This window comes from Pleurodeles waltl, chromosome 9, assembly GCF_031143425.1.
Source record: "Pleurodeles waltl isolate 20211129_DDA chromosome 9, aPleWal1.hap1.20221129, whole genome shotgun sequence".
NCBI lineage: Eukaryota > Metazoa > Chordata > Amphibia > Caudata > Salamandridae > Pleurodeles > Pleurodeles waltl.
The window spans coordinates 987,141,429-987,161,326 of record NC_090448.1 but is presented as its reverse complement, the minus strand read 5'-3'; the positions used below and the strand labels follow the sequence as shown (position 1 = coordinate 987,161,326).

The 19,898-nt window shown below is 45.9% G+C and overlaps 1 protein-coding gene across 3 annotated transcripts in view; it reads right to left on the bottom strand.

Moving 5' to 3' along the window:
- Window positions 1–19,898, bottom strand: part of AREL1 (apoptosis resistant E3 ubiquitin protein ligase 1) — a 708,282-nt gene that overhangs the window by 620,424 nt on the left and 67,960 nt on the right. For all 3 annotated transcript variants that reach the window (XM_069208486.1, XM_069208484.1, XM_069208485.1), the window contains exon 4: window positions 18,096–18,322. In XM_069208486.1, the coding sequence (XP_069064587.1) occupies window positions 18,096–18,322 (227 nt within the window). The remainder of the gene's footprint in view (window positions 1–18,095; window positions 18,323–19,898) is intronic.

The window sequence follows — 19,898 nt, the reverse complement described above, 5'->3', positions numbered from 1 at the left end:
GGGATCCTACCTCCGCCCCACGCTGTTTAACATCTGCAAGGCCCCACTAGCCGCCATCGTCAGAAGCTGCAGAATCAACATTGTCTCCTACGCCGACGACACCCAACTCATCCTCTCCCAATCCAACGAGCCCAATACAGCCAGACACAACTTCCGCAAAGGCATGGAAGCAGTCACCAACTGGATGAGAAACAACTGCCTTCAACTGAACGCAAACAAGACAGAAGTACTCATCATGGGCCCTAAACCCGACGCGTGGAACTGCCCACACCCACAAGCCAAGCCTGCAACCTCAAGATCATCCTGGACTCCAAACTCAACATAAACCACCAAATCAACTCAGTCACCTCCACCTGCTTCCGCACCCTCCTCATTCTACGCAAGACTCTCAAATGGATCTGCCTTGAACATAGAAAGACCGTCACACACGCCCTCATCACCAGCAGACTGGACTACAGCAACGCACTCTACGCAGGAATCAACAAGAAACTCACCCACAGACTAAAGAACATCCAGAACACCGCTGCCAGACTGGTCCTCGACCTGCCTCGACACTGCCACATCTTGCAACACCTGCGCACACTACACTGGCTTCCCACAGAGAAAAGAATCACCTTCAAGATCCTCACCCACACCCAAGTCCCTCCTCAACACCGGACCAGCCTACATGAACCGGCAACTCAACTTCCACGTGCCCCACAGGGCCCTACACTCAGCCCAACTCTCTCTAGCCGAAGTACCCAGCATCAGGAAAACCAGAACAGGGGGAAGCTCCTTTTCCTATCTCGCAGCCAATGCCTGGAACGCCTTTCCCCTCCACATTAGACAAATAACCCCCCTCCTCAACTTCACAATGGAGCTGAAGACATGGCTTTTTTAAGAACCACCTCACCGGTGGATGCTACATTTTCCCCCCTCCCCCCAGCACCTTGAGACCCTTGCGGGTGAGTAGTTGCGCTTTACAAACACTGACTGATTAACTGAATTGATTGAAGAGTATTCAAGGTTCCCGAGCAGTTCACAAAGTTGACCTTGGATATGCTGGACATTCTGAATCTATCCAAATGTCCTCCACAAAGGTCCCTCCAGCCAGCTGAGCCTTGGATACAGTAATTGGATCAGCTTCTCATGCAGGTAGGTATGTTCTTCCAACTCCATGTAGAAGGAAGGTGACTCTGTAGATCTAACAGACTCAGACCAAATTTTGAGGGAAAATGATGCCCCAGTATCAATTCTGCACTGGATCTTCTGCACTGTTCTGGTCAAGGAAGCCAGTATTTATTTTACACTCCTCTAACTTAACCATATGATATACGTCACTAACATGTCTAGGAATTCCCTCCAAATCCTTGTGAGAGATGGTCTCAGCATGATCTCTTAATGACCAGGTCAAGCATCCTTACGCCTTGCCAGAGACTCGCTCAGACTCGCTGAAATGTGGGAGGGCTCCAGGCATGAGGGCCATTTCCAAAGTAATGAGGGTTTGTGACAGGAAAAGGAAGAGCTTAACCCTGATTTCACCTACTCAACAAAGACAAGTGGTTTTGTTAATGGAGATAGAACATCTTTAAAGGAAGATCTCAATGTCTGAGATGGACATTGGAGGCCCAGTGCAACACACACTCGCACACACAAGAAATTGTTATTAGGTAATCCCCACACAGAGGTACAGGTAAAAGGTATGTGACTCGGACTAAGAATTAAGCTGCCACCATTTTCAGGTCACATGCAGCCTAGAAACCGTGGACAGTAGTCACTCTTAAAAAAACAAAAGAGTTAAACCTTTGGTGCCCCCAAGATATTAGAGTGCCATTCTGATGTATCATTGTAGAGAAGAAAATTAGAGAGTACCCTTACTGGGCTCAAATCATTCTTGAGTGTAGTGGAGTGAAACACATAGGGCCAGTCAGAAAACATACAAAGGCAGGGCAGTCTAGCATTACAAGCCATGCAGAAGACATTTATTCAAAAACAACAAATAGTTTCTTACCTGTAGGCATAGTTTTGCAGCTTTAAGAATTGCTCTGGATTCACATACTGTGCATTATTCCACCCTCTAGTGGTTGGGCCAGGAATTCTCCAACTTTTGTAGACATATTTTTGTTGTTGTTGTAGTAGTTGGGGGCCGACGGATCCCCCATTTGGTGTTTCCTGCTATGTCATACACCCTCTCCAGACGCTCCCACCTTTGGCCGGAATCTTCAGATTCTTTTTTTTCCTGTTCTCTCCTACAATCTTCTTGGTGGAGGTGGGTGGGCCGCTTGTAAATCCAGAAAATTCTTCAAGCTGCAAAAATACACCTGCAGGCAGAAACTATTTGTTTAGCAGCATAAATCTGTTCTGGATTCACGTGCTGTGGGTCGATTTTGTAGCGGCTTTGTTAGATATCCAGAGGTTTGATTGAGGATGGACTTAAACTTGTAAATAGATTTTTTAACACCTTTTGTCCACTTGAGCTTCCTTGTTCATTTGAATGTCTATGCAACAGTGTTTTGTGAACCTGTGCAAAGATGACAACGTTGCTGCCATAATATACATATATTGTAAAGGTGTATTTGCTTGATATGCAATGGTTGCTCCTTTCTTCCTTGCTGAGTGTGCCTTTGGGGTTGAGTTTGGTTTCTCCCCTGCACTTATGTGGCATAGTTGAATAGTTTGTGTGATCCACCTGGCAACAGTGCCCTTAGTTACTGGAAAATATGCATCCTTTAGGTCTATTTAAGCCATGTAATTTCCCTTTTGCAGTTGCGGGACAACTTCCTGTAAAGTTGACTTCTTGAATGTTTGTGTTTTTATGAGCTTGCGTATAAACCTTAGGTCTAAAATTGGCGGTAGAGATCCATCTAACTTGGTATCAGCAAATAAACTGAGTGATTTCCATTGTTGATCTCTTCTCTTGGTACTCTTTCTATTGCTTTTTTTCCAGCAATTCTTTGACCTCCTTGACTAAGCGAGATGTCTCTTCCTTTCTTCTTCTTTTTTGGTCCTCTCTTTGGATGCATCTTATAAATATCCATATTAAACGACATTTAGGATCCATTTGCCTGATGTTATCAGCCTCCACTCCTAGAGGAAGATTTTATTTTGCCTCCCACAGGTGTTGTGTGCTTGAAGCTGTGGTGTTCTGTTTTGCCTTCCACTGGTGTTATTTATGAAAAGTCTTGTCTTCGCAGGAAGTCCCTTAATGGTAGGGGTTGTGCCTCCCCTGTGGCACTGTCCCCTGCCCTTTGTTCTTCCTCGAAAGGACTGTCGTCTTTGTTGTTGTGATTGCTAGTTTTGTTGGGGTGCAGGTGTTTAGCTGATCCGCTGGAATCATTGTTGCAGAGTTGAAGTGTCCTCAGCCCCAATAAACTTTGCTGTCTCCGTATCCTTCTTCAGCTGGTTTAAGGTGTCATCAACCGTGCTCCCGAACAACTGTTCCCCATTGAAAGGGGTATTCAGAATATTCACTTGAACTTCCAGCTTGAACTCTGATATTCACAGCCATGAACAGTGGCGTAGAATAGCCCCCATCATCATTTGCCGTCTTGCGTTGCCTTCTCCAATGCCAATTACAGGCAAGTTTTTGCCCTCTCCTGCCAGGTGTGCATCTCTCTTCTTGTACTGGTCTGGCAGATGCTTCATCAGTTCAGCCATTTCCTCCCAATGTTGGTACACGTATCTTTTAAGGAGATTATTTGAGTTTGCAATGTGTCACTGGTATGCTGCACTTCGCTCAAAGTTTTGACCCATACGTTCCTTCCTCTTACTCTTCTTGTCAGGAGGTGGTCCCGATGCTGTGGGTATGTTGGCTCTCTTCCATGCTGCTGAAGTGATGATCGAATCAGCCAGCACTGTACCCTTGACATATGGTGGGTTCTTTGAAGAATGCTTGCATTTCTTCTTCACCCTTGGAGATACAGCTCTAAAAGTAGCAGGCTTTTTGAAAATCTCCCTTCCTTGATTGAGGACACGAGGCAGCAGGAGAAAAAATTGGTTCCTGCCTTGTAATGGTAATGGGGCTTCCAATACGAGGCAGAACTTAGTTGTACATGCCTATGTCATCTGGAGGCAAAGGGCCTCCACGGATAGGCATCTACCCCTTCCTTCGGGAAGTCTGTCTCCAAGTCTTGCCACTGTGACTCAGCGTAGTCAGATTAACCTGAGCCTTGGCACAACCCCTCAAGTTGTTCATCCTCTCTCTCAAAGAAGAGTTCCTCTTCTTATTCCAGAGGTTCTGGTGTCAGAGGAGGTTTGATATCCTCAACAACCTTGTTGTCTAGTTCTTTTGGTGTCAAAGTCCCTTGTGGAATTCTAAACCCCTTTACGATTCTTCAAAATTCTTCTTCTTTTGAAGCAGGATGGCCATTTTGATTTTGAGGCACCTCTTCATCTTTTCCATCTCAGCTGACTTCTCTTTGGCGTCTATGCTCGACGTAGACTTCCTTTTCGACACTGAAGAATCCTTCAACGACATATCGGTCGTCGAGCCCCTGGGATCATCACAAGACCTCTCCTTTTTCGACGTGGAAGTGTCTTTCCCTCGTCCATCTTTCAACGATTTAGGTCTTTCTGGAGATTTCCCTCCTGTGGTGTCCCTTCCGAGGGATCCAAGCAGGCCTCTTTGTTGGCGACTGCTTCGACAACGAGGCTCCCTTCGATGCCCTTGAGTCCAATTTTCAGGACTCTGGCCCTTTTTTTGGTCTCTCTCTTGCCTGAGGTTCAATGTCAACTATCCTCTAGTTGGCATCCAATGTTTCTCCCTCTGGCCCTTCAGTGACCTTCTCCTCCTTGTCGCTAGCCAGGCCAAGGTCTTTAAGGGACGGAGTTGTTCCTTGTCCCTGCATGGTGTGATGTGCATGCACCCCCCTTCTATAACCCCCTGCGTTCCCCTCTCTTACCCTCAGCATCTTTGACGTGAACAAGGAGAAGGCGCTGCAGTCATCAATTAAATGTTCCAGGGACAGACAGAGGTTTTAGACAGGGTGATGATCCTTCTGCAAAAATTTGAGGTGACAATTTTTTAAAAATTGGAACAGAGTCTTCTCCATTTAGGGTATACATCTCTCGATAAGCTGTTGAGTAAAAAACTCCTCCTCTCTCGTCTTCTCCTCTGGTACCTCTAGGTTGGCATCCTTCTCCAAATTTGATTAAAAACTTCAGCAAACTTCTCACAAACGTTGTAATTGTCCTCGTGTTGGAGAGTTTTCAGCTACATCTCCAGATCCAACAGTGGAAAAAAGAATCTGAAGATGGCGACAAAAGGTGGGAGTTTCTGGGGGAGGGTGTACGATGTCACAGGGAGCACAAAATGGGGGATCTGTCGAAGCCAAACAACGAAAAAATAGGAGGACTACAGAAGTTGGAGAATTCCAGACCCAATCACTCGGTGGTGGAATAATGTACAGTTTGCAAATCAAGAAAAGATTCACGCTGCAAACCTAATATTAAGAGAAACCTAGTGCCAAGAAGCTATAAAGGCTTATGGAATTGTTTCAAGCCCCATTAGGTGCTCACACTATCTCATTTTTTAGCCTTTTTTAAAAACTAAATAATTTACACTGGTAAATAAACTAAATTTATTTTCTAAATCAAAGAACTGACAAAAAAAAAAATATATATTAGTGTCTTTGTCATACTGAATCTGAGTTTACAACCTCTGTGTCTCCTAGAGTAAGCATGGATTGCTCATCCTCACTACACTGAGAGACAGAAGTGACTTGAATATCCAGTTTGAGTCCATAGGTATTGTAGTCCATTGATACCTATGGCAAATGGCAGTACTCTCGTAGTATGCTGCCAAGTAATCACGGACTGCTCCATAACCCCTCAAAAAAGGCCTCACAGAAAACCTGGTGCAGCTATCATCAGTGCCCTAATAGTTCCACCATTCATCAGGCCACAATAAAACAATCACCTACATTAAATGTACACTCACGAAAAGCTAGCCTGGTCTATGACGGAGAAACCCAGTATGCTGTTTCTTTAACCGCTTCTGTGCCTTGGACGAGGTGACCTCGTCCAAGGCTACAGTTCCCCTGTGCCTTGGACGAGGTCACCTCGTCCAAGGCACAGGGGAACTTGGGGGAGCGCTAGCGTGCCCCCCCGTGCACCCCTTCCCCCCCAAGGCGGGGATGGAAGGGGAAGACCTTCCCCTTCCACCCCCGACCCCCCGCCCCGGCAATCCGATGATGTCAGCACGCGCACAGTGCGCCGATGTCATCTAGTGTTGCCGGGCGTGCTGGAAGCCATTTGGAGCCCCCCCCCCGGGCACAGTGCCAATTTTTGGGCTGATCTGCCCCCAAGGGGGGGGTGGGGGGGGGCGAAATCCACTAGACACCAGGGATTTTGTTTTTATTGTTTATTTTGGGGGCAAACCCTTGGGCAAGGGTCGCTCCCCTGGGGGGCTATTTTTTTTTCTGTTTCGGCCCCCCCCGATGGCAGACCAGCCATTTTTTGGATGATCTGGCCCCCGGGGGTGGAAGCACACTAGGCGCCAGGGATTGTGTGTTGTGTGTTTGGGGGCACCCCTTGGGCAACGGTCGCCCCCCTAAAGTGGGGAAAGTTCGTATTGGCCATCTCTGCCCCTATTTTTGTAGGCCCATCTGCCCCCAAGGAGGGTAGAAACCACCAATACGGCAGGGATTTCTTTTTTTTGTTTTGTGTTGTGCTGGGGGTGCCCCCTTTGGGAAGGGTCGCCCCCTAAAGGGGGCACAGAGGTATTGCCCATTTCTGCCCCCCCTAGGTACCAGGGACAACTTCTAAGTTCTTGGTGGTGGGGTGTTTGTCAACTGGCAAAGTATTTGTATTTGTGATTATAACAATTTATTTCTTCTTTTTCTTCTAGTTCAACGCTTTTACTTCCTTTGCTGTGGATCTTTGCGGTTTTGGCAGTAGTTGTCCTGCGGTTTGCATAGTTGCATGTTTTAGGTAAGTGAAAGCAATTTACTCCAAAGGAGTATTGTTGACATGCATGAATGACATGTTTGTAGGTGGTGTACTAAATGCAGTATTGTGTGTTTGACATTGTCCTTAGATTTGAGCACAGTGATGTTTGTGTTGTCATATGTCTAATTTGCTTTTTTCTTTTTTCTTTTTAGTGGGATATCATTGGTGATTGCTGTGTCTGTGCAGAGTAGTTGCTTGGTGAGTAGCTTTTTCAGGCAAGTGAGTGGTATAGTTTTCTGTAGTACATAACTCTTTGTGATAAAGCTACACTTTGTTTATTACTTATTTTAGTGTTGTTGGCAATTCATTTGTTGTTAGTGAGGATCATGGCTAGCCGCAAAGTGACCACTCAGCAGGTTGTTCGCATGCTCTTTGAGTCTTCTTCAGACCATGATTACGACACTGACTCTGCATCTGAGGCAGAGGAGGAAGCAGGAGATTCTGGAAGTGAGTTTTCTGTCCGAGAGTATTCTTCTGATGAGGAAGCTACTCTCAGTGCAGATGAAGGGCCTGTGTTAGAGGAGGACATTGATGTGCCAAGAGTGCAGCAGCCTGGGGCTGAAGGGTTTCCCATTAGAAGACCTGACACCTGGATTGCCCCAAACATGGAGCAGCCACAGTTACCTGCATTTATTGGTCTCCCAGGGTGTAGAGTTAATACGGAAAACTTTTTGCCTGTCCATTTCTTTCACTTGTTTATGGACAATGTATTTTTGGAAGAGATTGTGGAGCAGACAAATGTGTATGCAGAGCAATATTTGCGGGACAACGCTGCCTGACTTAAGCCTCAGTCTAGAGCTACTCAGTGGGTTCCCACATATCTGGAAGAGATGAAAAGGTTTTTAGGTTTGTCTTTTTTGATGGGGTTGATCAGGAAGCCGTCACTGGCTTCTTATTGGTCTACTAGTCCCTTGATGGCAACTGCTATATTTCCTGCAACTATGACACGTAATCGGTATTTGCTTCTTCTTCGGATGCTGCATTTTGTAGACAATGCTTTAGCCTTGCCACGAGATCACCCTGATTGTGACCGCCTTTTTAAGATTAGGCCTGTCCTTGATCATTTTGTGGATCGGTTTTCAGAGGTCTATGTTCCAGGCAAAGAGATAAGTGTGGACGAGTCTTTGGTCCTTTTCAAGGGGCGTTTAGTTTTTAAGCAGTACATTCCTAGTAAGAGGGCACAGTATGGGATTAAATTGTATCTGCTGTCAGAAAGCAGTACAGGATATGTGTATAATTTCCAGGTCTACACTGGTAGGGATTCCAGTATTGACCCTCCTGGTTGTCCAGCCACTTTTGGAGTTAGCGAAAAAATTGTGTGGGAACTTGCTAGACGGCTGTTTAACAAAGGTCACCATTTGTACATAGATAATTTCTACACTGGAGTGCAGTTGTTCAAGGAGTTGTTTAGGGTGGACACTGTTGCTTGTGGCACAATCCGTTCTAACCGGAAAGGCTATCCAAGGGAGCTTGTCTGTAAAAAAACTTGAGAGGGGACAGTGCACTGCCTTGCGGAATAATGAGCTGCTAGCTCTGAAATTTTCAGACAGGAGGGATGTGTACATGCTATCGACCATCCCTGATGAGAGTACTTCCCCTGTGGCTGTTTGGGGTCAGGTTGCGGAAGTGCGCAAACCTGCGTGCATTTTGGACTACAATAGGTACATGGGTGGTGTTGATAGAGTAGATCAGAGGTTGGAACCTTACACTGCTCTTCGTAAGTCTTATGTGTGGTATAAAAATGTATTTCATTTGGCAACTTTTAATGCCTTTATTGTATACAAGGATTGTTAACCTGAGTCAAGGATGACATTTGTTCAATTTCAGGAGTCGGTGATAGAAAGCCTTATTGTGGTGGAACCGGCAAGAGTTCCTAGAGTAGAAGTGGTGGAGGATGTGGCTAGATTGAAAGATCGGCACTTTCCAGATCACATTCCTCCCACTCCCAAAAAAGACTTGCCCACAAAGAAATGTAGAGTATGTATCCCCGGAGATTAATCCGGAGGGAGAGCCGGATGTACTGCCCCGAATGCCCTTCAAAGCCTGGGCTGTGTGTGCCCGGCTGTTATAGAAGTTACCATACCAAAAAAATAAATCTGGGAAATACCGTGAGCGTAATCTGTCTATTTTATATTTTCATATGTTTCACGGTTGGCATCTCCGTCATGTATTTAGTTAGAGCTTTTGTGTTTGTAGTTTTGAGCTTATTTTATAATTAGTGGTTTCTTTGTTGTTTATAAACAAAAAAAGTGATGGCGGTGTGCGTGGGGTGGCGCTTGGCTGGCGGTGTGCGTGGGGTGGCGCTTGGCTGGCGGTGTGCTTGGGGTGGCGCTTGGCTGGCAGTGTGCGTGGGGTGGCGCTTGGCTGGCAGTGTGTGTGGGGTGGCACTTGGCTGGCGGTGTGCGTGGGGTGGCGCTTGGCTGGCGGTGTGCGTGGGGTGGCGCTTGGCTGGCGGTGTGTGTGGGGTGGCGCTTGGCTGGCGGTGTGCGTGAGGTGGCGCTTGGCTGGCGGTGTGCTTGGGGTGGCACTTGGCTGGCGGTGTGCTTGGGGTGGCGCTTGGCTGGCGGTGTGCGTGGGGTGGCGCTTGGCTGGCGGTGTGCGTGGGGTGGCGCTTGGCTGGTGGTGCCAGCCAATCAGCAGTCCACACTCCCATCAGCTGGTGTGATTCTTGTATCAGGCATGTGGGCGTATGTAAGTGATGGGCCCTTGAGTGGCGCGGTCTGTCGATGTGAGTGTTGTAATGTGCTGGGCCCGTGGCTGGCTGTGTGAATGGTCTTGTGCGTGTCATGTATGAAAGGTGTGTGAATGGACTGTAAAGCGGTTGGTGCCTTGTCGTGGCTTTACAGCTCACGAGCTGTGAGTCATTGGTTCAGTTTTTTGCCTTTCAGTTATTAGCAGTGCATTTCATTTTTGTGAAATCTCTTTGTTAATAAAATTTGATCCACTGAACCATCACTCACCCTCGTGCCAAATCCAACCAGTATGTGTGGTAAAAATTACAAAACCTGCTCCGCTGTAATCCGGCGTCGCAGCACACCTGTGACACGCTAGGTGCCTCGGGTGGGACCCCGATGATGAAGCATGCCACCAACTTGGTTGGTGGGTGAGGGGTCTTCTTCACATAACCTAAGTGTGTTTCTTTTCACAATTTTAGTTTTAGCACATCACGGACGTATGTGCAAACATCAAAATGATATATTACAAAAATACCTGTGTTTGGGGGGGAGGGCCCACCTATGTTTTTGGTCCTGGGTGCAGCCTTCATCTAGGGAAACCTACAAAACCCAGACATTTTTTAAAACTAGACACCCCAAGGAGTCCAGGGAGGTGTGGCTTGCGTGGCTTGCGTGGCTCCCCCAACATTTTCTTACCCAGACTCCTCTGTAAACCTCAAAATTTGCATAAAAAAGCATATTTTCCTGACTTTTCTTAGTAGGATCACTGCTCCAGCACAAAATTCCTACTCCCCAGTTTTCCCCTCAGTCTCCCAAGAAAAATGACACCTCACTTATGTGGGTCCCCAAAGCAGAGTCCGTCTAAAGATGTATAAAAGAATATGCCCTTATAAACTCGCTGTGCTATCCCTTCTATCTCTTCAAGTTTTGGGCCTTATTCTGTTGCAGGCACCTGGCCCACCAACCCAAGTGAGGTATCATTTTTATCGGGAGACTTGGGGGAACGCTGGGTGGAAGGAAATTTGTGGCTCCTCTCAGATTCCAGAACTTTCTGTCACCGAAATGAGAGGAAAGGGTGTTTTTTTAGCCAAATTTTGAGGTTTGCAAAGGATTCTGGGTAACAGAACCTGGTCCGAGCCCCACAAGTCACCCCATCTTGGATTCCCCTAGGTCTCTAGTTTTAAAAAATGCACAGGGTCGGTAGGTTTCCCTAGGTGCCGGCTGAGCTACAGGCCAAAATCCACAGGTAGGCACTGTTTTCTTTCAAAAAATTGGATGCGTCCACGTTGCGCTTTGGGGCGTTTCCTGTCGCGGGCGCTAGGCCTACCCACACAAGTGAGGTATCATTTTTATCAGGAGACTTGGGGGAACGCTGGGTGGAAGGAAATTTGTGGCTCCTCTCAGATTCCAGAACTTTCTGCCACAGAAATGTGAGGAACATGTGTTTTTTTAGCCACATTTGAGGTTTGCAAAGGATTCTGGGTAACAGAACCTGGTCCGAGCCCCACAAGTCACCCCATCTTGGATTCCCCTAGGTCTCTAGTTTTCAGAAATGCACAGGTTTGGTAGGTTTCCCTAGGTGCCGGCTGAGCTAGAGGCCAAAATCTACAGGTAGGCACTTTGCAAAAATCACCTCTGTTTTCTTTCAAAAAATTGGATGTGTCCACGTTGCGCTTTGGGGCGTTTCCTGTCGCGAGCGCTAGGCCTACCCACACAAGTGAGGTATCATTTTTATCGGGAGACTTGGGGGAATGCTGGGTGGAAGGAAATTTGTGGCTCGTCTCAGATTCCAGAACTTTCTGCCACAGAAATGTGAGGAACACGTGTTTTTTTTGCCAAATTTTGAGGTTTGCAAAGGATTCTGGGTAACAGAACCTGGTCCGAGCCCCAGAAGTCACCCCATCTTGGATTCCCCTAGGTCTCTAGTTTTCAGAAATGCACAGGTTTGGTAGGTTTCCCTAGGTGCTGGCTGAGCTAGAGGCCAAAATCTACAGGTAGGCACTTTGCAAAAATCACCTCTGTTTTCTTAAAAAAAATTGGATGTGTCCACGTTGCGCTTTGGGGCGTTTCCTGTCGCGGGCGCTAGGCCTACCCACACAAGTGAGGTATCATTTTTATCAGGAGACTTGGGGGAACGCTGGGTGGAAGAAAATTTGTGGCTCCTCTCAGATTCCAGAACTTTCTGCCACAGAAATGTGAGGAAAATGTGTTTTTTTAGCCAAATTTTGAGGTTTGCCAAGGATTCTGGGTAACAGAACCTGGTCGGAGCCCCACAAGTCAACACCATCTTGGATTCCCCTAGGTCTCTAGTTTTCAGAAATGCACAGGTTTGGTAGGTTTCCCTAGGTGCCGGCTGAGCTAGAGGCCAAAATCTACAGGTAGGCACTTTGCAAAACTCACCTCTGTTTTCTTTTAAAAAATTGGATGTGTCCACGTTGCGCTTTGGGGCGTTTCCTGTCGCGGGCGCTAGGCCTACCCACACAAGTGAGGTATCATTTTTATCGGGAGACTTGGGGGAACGCTGGGTGGAAGGAAATTTGTGGCTCCTCTCAGATTCCAGAACTTTCTGCCACAGAAATGTGAGGAACATGTGTTTTTTTAGCCAAAGTTTGAGGTTTGCAAAGGATTCTGGGTAACAGAACCTGGTCGGAGCCCCACAAGTCAACACCATCTTAGATTCCCCTAGGTCTCTAGTTTTCAGAAATGCACAGGTTTGGTAGGTTTCCCTAGGTGCCGGCTGAGCTAGAGGCCAAAATCTACAGGTAGGCACTTTGCAAAAATCACCTCTGTTTTCTTTTAAAAAATTGGATGTGTCCACGTTGCGCTTTGGGGCGTTTCCTGTCGCGGGCGCTAAGCCTACCCACACAAGTGAGGTATCATTTTTATCAGGAGACTTGGGGGAACGCTGGGTGGAAGGAAATTTGTGGCTCCTCTCAGATTCAAGAACTTTCTTCCACAGAAATGTGAGGAACATGTGTTTTTTTAGCCAAATTTTGAGGTTTGCAAAGGATTCTGGGTAACAGAACCTGGTCGGAGCCCCACAAGTCAACACCATCTTGGATTCCCCCAGGTCTCTAGTTTTCAGAAATGCACAGGTTTGGTAGGTTTCCCTAGGTGCCGGCTGAGCTAGAGGCCAAAATCTACAGGTAGGCACTTTGCAAAACTCACCTCTGTTTTCTTTTAAAAAATTGGATGTGTCCACGTTGCGCTTTGGGGCGTTTCCTGTCGCGGGCGCTAGGCCTACCCACACAAGTGAGGTATCATTTTTATCGGGAGACTTGGGGGAACGCTGGGTGGAAGGAAATTTGTGGCTCCTCTCAGATTCCAGAACTTTCTGCCACAGAAATGTGAGGAACATGTGTTTTTTTAGCCAAATTTTGAGGTTTGCCAAGGATTCTGGGTAACAGAACCTGGTCGGAGCCCCACAAGTCAACACCATCTTGGATTCCCCTAGGTCTCTAGTTTTCAGAAATGCACAGGTTTGGTAGGTTTCCCTAGGTGCTGGCTGAGCTAGAGGCCAAAATCTACAGGTAGGCACTTTGCAAAAATCACCTCTGTTTTCTTTAAAAAAATTGGATGTGTCCACGTTGCGCTTTGGGGCATTTCCTGTCGCGGGCGCTAGGCCTACCCACACAAGTGAGGTATCATTTTTATCGGGAGACTTGGGGGAATGCTGGGTGGAAGGAAATTTGTGGCTCGTCTCAGATTCCAGAACTTTCTGCCACAGAAATGTGAGGAACACGTGTTTTTTTTGCCAAATTTTGAGGTTTGCAAAGGATTCTGGGTAACAGAACCTGGTCCGAGCCCCAGAAGTCACCCCATCTTGGATTCCCCTAGGTCTCTAGTTTTCAGAAATGCACAGGTTTGGTAGGTTTCCCTAGGTGCTGGCTGAGCTAGAGGCCAAAATCTACAGGTAGGCACTTTGCAAAAATCACCTCTGTTTTCTTAAAAAAAATTGGATGTGTCCACGTTGCGCTTTGGGGCGTTTCCTCTCGCGGGCGCTAGGCCTACCCACACAAGTGAGGTATCATTTTTATCAGGAGACTTGGGGGAACGCTGGGTGGAAGAAAATTTGTGGCTCCTCTCAGATTCCAGAACTTTCTGCCACAGAAATGTGAGGAAAATGTGTTTTTTTAGCCAAATTTTGAGGTTTGCCAAGGATTCTGGGTAACAGAACCTGGTCGGAGCCCCACAAGTCAACACCATCTTGGATTCCCCTAGGTCTCTAGTTTTCAGAAATGCACAGGTTTGGTAGGTTTCCCTAGGTGCCGGCTGAGCTAGAGGCCAAAATCTACAGGTAGGCACTTTGCAAAACTCACCTCTGTTTTCTTTTAAAAAATTGGATGTGTCCACGTTGCGCTTTGGGGCGTTTCCTGTCGCGGGCGCTAGGCCTACCCACACAAGTGAGGTATCATTTTTATCGGGAGACTTGGGGGAACGCTGGGTGGAAGGAAATTTGTGGCTCCTCTCAGATTCCAGAACTTTCTGCCACAGAAATGTGAGGAACATGTGTTTTTTTAGCCAAAGTTTGAGGTTTGCAAAGGATTCTGGGTAACAGAACCTGGTCGGAGCCCCACAAGTCAACACCATCTTAGATTCCCCTAGGTCTCTAGTTTTCAGAAATGCACAGGTTTGGTAGGTTTCCCTAGGTGCCGGCTGAGCTAGAGGCCAAAATCTACAGGTAGGCACTTTGCAAAAATCACCTCTGTTTTCTTTTAAAAAATTGGATGTGTCCACGTTGCGCTTTGGGGCGTTTCCTGTCGCGGGCGCTAAGCCTACCCACACAAGTGAGGTATCATTTTTATCAGGAGACTTGGGGGAACGCTGGGTGGAAGGAAATTTGTGGCTCCTCTCAGATTCAAGAACTTTCTTCCACAGAAATGTGAGGAACATGTGTTTTTTTAGCCAAATTTTGAGGTTTGCAAAGGATTCTGGGTAACAGAACCTGGTCGGAGCCCCACAAGTCAACACCATCTTGGATTCCCCTAGGTCTCTAGTTTTCAGAAATGCACAGGTTTGGTAGGTTTCCCTAGGTGCCGGCTGAGCTAGAGGCCAAAATCTACAGGTAGGCACTTTGCAAAACTCACCTCTGTTTTCTTTTAAAAAATTGGATGTGTCCACGTTGCGCTTTGGGGCGTTTCCTGACGCGGGCGCTAGGCCTACCCACACAAGTGAGGTATCATTTTTATCGGGAGACTTGGGGGAACGCTGGGTGGAAGGAAATTTGTGGCTCCTCTCAGATTCCAGAACTTTCTGCCACAGAAATGTGAGGAACATGTGTTTTTTTAGCCAAATTTTGAGGTTTGCCAAGGATTCTGGGTAACAGAACCTGGTCGGAGCCCCACAAGTCAACACCATCTTGGATTCCCCTAGGTCTCTAGTTTTCAGAAATGCACAGGTTTGGTAGGTTTCCCTAGGTGCTGGCTGAGCTAGAGGCCAAAATCTACAGGTAGGCACTTTGCAAAAATCACCTCTGTTTTCTTTAAAAAAATTGGATGTGTCCACGTTGCGCTTTGGGGCATTTCCTGTCGCGGGCGCTAGGCCTACCCACACAAGTGAGGTATCATTTTTATCGGGAGACTTGGGGGAACGCTGGGTGGGAGGAAATTTGTGGCTCCTCTCAGATTCAAGAACTTTCTGCCACAGAAATGTGAGGAACATGTGTTTTTTTAGCCAAAGTTTGAGGTTTGCAAAGGATTCTGGGTAACAGAACCTGGTCGGAGCCCCACAAGTCAACACCATCTTGGATTCCCCTAGGTCTCTAGTTTTCAGAAATGCACAGGTTTGGTAGGTTTCCCTAGGGGCCGGCTGATCTAGAGGCCAAGATCTACGGGTAGGCACTTTGCAAAAATCACCTCTGTTTTCTTTTAAAAAATTGGATGTGTCCATGTTGCGCTTTGGGGCGTTTCCTGTCGCGGGCGCTAGGCCTACCCACACAAGTGAGGTATCATTTTTATCGGGAGACTTGGGGGAACGCTGGGTGGAAGGAAATTTGTGGCTCCTCTCAGATTCAAGAACTTTCTGCCACAGAAATGTGAGGAACATGTGTTTTTTTAGCCAAATTTTGAGGTTTGCAAAGGATTCTGGGTAACAGAACCTGGTCGGAGCCCCACAAGTCACCCCATCTTGGATTCCCCTAGGTCTCTAGTTTTCAGAAATGCACAGGTTTGGTAGGTTTCCCTAGGTGCCGGCTGATCTAGAGGCCAAGATCTACGGGTAGGCACTTTGCAAAAATCACCTCTGTTTTCTTTTTAAAAATTGGATGTGTCCATGTTGCGCTTTGGGGCGTTTCCTGTCGCGGGCGCTAGGCCTACCCACACAAGTGAGGTATCATTTTTATCGGGAGACTTGGGGGAACATAGATTAGCGAAACAAGTGTTATTGCCCCTTGTCTTTCTCTACATTTTTTCCTTCCAAATATAGGAGAGTGTGTAAAAAATACATCTATTTGAGAAATGCCCTGTAATTCACATGCTAGTATGGTCACCCTCCGGGAGTGCAAATAACCACTGCTCCTCAACACCTTATCTTGTGCCCTTTTTGGAAAAACAAATGTTTTCTTGATAGCTATTTTTTACTCTTTATATTTCAGCAAATGAATTGCTGTATACCCGGAATAGAATGAAAACGCACTGCAGGGTGCAGCTCATTTATTGGCTCTGGGTTCCTTGGGTTCTTGATGAACCTACAAGCCCTATATATCCCCGCAACCAGAGGAGTCCAGCAGACGTAACAGTATATTGCTTTCGATAATCTGACATTGCAGGGAAAAGTTACAGAGTAAAACGTAGAGAAAAATTGATGTTTTTTTCACCTCAATTTCAATATTTTTCTTTTTCAGTTGTTATTTTCTGTAGGAAACGCTTGTAGGATCTACACAAATGACCCCTTGCTGAATTCAGAATTTTGTCTACATTTCAGAAATGTTTAGGTTTCTGGCATCCACCATTGGTTTCATGCCCATTTCTGTCACTGACTGGAAGGAGGCTGAAAGCACAAAAAATTGCAAAAATGGGGTATGTCCCAGTAAAATGCCAAAATTGTGTTGAAAAATTGGGTTTTCTGATTCAAGTCTGCCTGTTCCTGAAAGCTGGGAAGCTGATGAGTTTAGCACCGCAAACCCTTTGTTGAAGCCATTTTCAGGGGAAAAACCACAAGCCTTCTTCTGCAGCCACTTTTTCCAATTTGTTTTGAAAAAAACGAAATTTTCACTAGTATTTTGGCTAATTTCTTGGCCTCCTTCAGGGGAACCCACAAAGTCTGGGTACCTCTAGAATCCCTAGGATGTTGGAAAAAAAGGACGTAAATTTAGTTTGGTTAGCTTATGTGGACAAAACGTTATGAGGGCCTAAGCGCGAACTGCCCCAAATAGGCAAAAAAAGGCCTGGCACAGGAGGGGGAAAAGGCCTGGCAGCGAAGGGGTTAAAAGGGGTTCTGGCAAAAAGGCCTGTATTTACCTCATAACCTGAGGTTCAGATGGAAGTAGCACAGCTCTGATGTCAACATAAACGAAGGCAATATGAACACTTTCAGTGGGCTCAAATGATTGCAAGCACAGGTGAATGAAAAAAACAGGGCTATTTAAAAAAACACATGAAAGGCATGGTAGGAAGGTCTTTGTTGCCTTTGACTCCAAAGATGGATAAATGTTGGCAACATGTGAGCCTGTAGCTTGACATTCAGCAGACCCTTCACATCAGTGTTGAGCTGATGCACAGGTAGGAACCTCTGAATGTGCTAGCTCTCCCTCGGGCTGATGACAGGTTTTACACTATTTCCTTTTCCAGATGAATTTCAATAACAAATTATCACTGACTGACAAGCTGGGTGGAAGAGAAATTATGGAAACATGGGAAGAAGTGGAAGGTAGAAGTCATGAAAAATGCTATATACATTTATTTTTAGATAGGCCATTAAAATTTCATAACCAGGTTTATTGAATCGTCTTTAATATACGTGGATTTTTGGCCAGTTTTAAGTCAAATTCAATAAAAATAGTAATTTTCCTACAATTTTATTAAATACTTTCCATTGCTGAGGTTCAGACTTGGTTGTCACATAACAAGTGTCTATTCAATGAGGGCACATTCAGAACCTATTGTTTTAGCCAGTTTAAATATAAAGTGAGCTCTAAAACTACAATATATGCACCTATTATTCAAAGATTTTCTGGGTGAGATCCAGCTGAACACCTTGCTGCAATTACAGCTAGATGGCTCTGTGTAATCTTACAGAGTATTTACAATCCACCACTGGTGCAGCTTCATCAGTCATGACTGAACACAGCTGCCCTTTGAGTAACCCCCATTTTGAAATTTCAACAGTCATCATGGACCCTGGTGCTGTCTCTACCACTGTGGATTTAATTATTGTGTACAATAAGAACACTTTAAAAAATGATGAGAAGTGAATGCTGCAATGGCAGTAAGATATACAGTTGGGTATACACACGGTCTGAGAGTTGCAGAGGAACACACTCAATGCTATTCTTACGTGTACTCTGAATGCCATGGTGTGCCCCACTTCACAAGGTTCCTTCCAATCCCAGGAGACTTTACAGGACCGAGGGTCAAGATAGTTTCCCCGCACGTAGTCATAGATGGTGCGTTCTCCTCGGCGCTCCCGGTCCTCATTTTGGAGAAAGCTGACTACACGTGCGGCAAGCTCTAGCAGGAACTTAATGGTGAACAAGAAGGCTACCACAGACACAGTGACCCCACCTAGGACAAAGAAAAATATGCATATTACCAAGGGTATGGAGAACTAATGGGGAACCAATGTTTCCACATGCATTTGCAGCTACAATGATCCTCAAGAAACACCAGTCTCATTTGACCATCTGACGAAGACGGACATATATAGCAAAAAAGACAGACAGTTAAATGTTTTTCAGATTACAAGCACAATCAAGTCACATGCAACAGCGGTGGCAATCACAATATGAAGGTGGATAGAGAGAAAGTGACATATAGATGAATATCTGTGTGTTTATTTGTGGTAAGTCTCCTAAATCCTAGGATTATAGAGAGAACAATTAGGTGATGTCGTAGGAACAGGGATGCTATTTTGAGAGTAGTTACAGGTAATGTGCTAGTGGAGGTCCAACTAATGCACTAAAAAGCCATTAAGAGCACCTTATAAGAACCTTGGATGGTATAATGAAAAAAGCTAGAGGCAACATCATATGTCCTTGTGTTACAACAATATCAGTGAAAGCAATATTCTAATATGTTAGGCCGAACACTGATTCATTTACCAACATATAGGGGTATGCCCTCATAACCCCACTGCACCTGGGCATGAAACAAACTAAATATCAATATGGTATAATGTGGAAAACCATCATGTATCAATTAGTTTCACAATGAATAGCTCAATTATTCACTGGGATAAAAACAATTTTACAATCCATTATTTATTATGCTCATTGTCATCGTAATAATCCTCACTCCTTGTGATCTCAACCTGGAGTATGCTTCTTTTTGCATATAAAATGACACAACAATAAACAAACAAAAAACAGCAAAAATACATTATAGCAAAAAAATTGTAACAACTCAAATCAAGCTTCCAAATTATTCAACCCGTGTGACTGCATTCTTTATTTGTTCTACTGCTCACAAAGGAGGCACTCCATACAATTGGTGTAGGACAGTCATTCTTTTTGGCATGGTTACCCCCACTTTTTGCCTGCTATCAGTATGCTTAGTCTGTTTTCACTGGGACACTCCTAACCAGAACCTCAGTGATTGTGCTCTCCTCTAAATTTGGTTGCCTTGTTACCTTTTACACCCCACAACTGGCATACTTGTGTGCCCATGTAAGTCCCTAGTTTATGGTACTTAGGTACCCAGAGCATTGGTACACCAGGGGTCTCCCATGGGCTGCAGCGTTTATTATGCCACCCATGGGAACCCATGCAAACAGTGTCTGCAGGCCTGCCATTTGCAGCCTGCGTGAAAGGTGCATGCACCATTTCACTGCTGGTCACTACACCAGGTCACTGCAAGTCACCACTATGGTAGGTCCTTCCAGCCCCAAGGGCAGGGTGCGGGTCCCTGTGTGTGTGGGCACCCCTGCATGAGCAGAGGTGCTCTGCGAATTGCAGTTCCAATTCCCTGGACTTTGTAAGCGTGGGGAAGACATTTTAGCTATGTACTGACCATAGGTCACCACCTATGGTCCAGCTACATAATGGTAACTTCGAAACTAGGCATGTTTGGTATCAATCCCGTCAGCATCATATTCCAATAATGAAGCCAGTATTGGTGGCATGATCCCATGCACTCTGGGGGG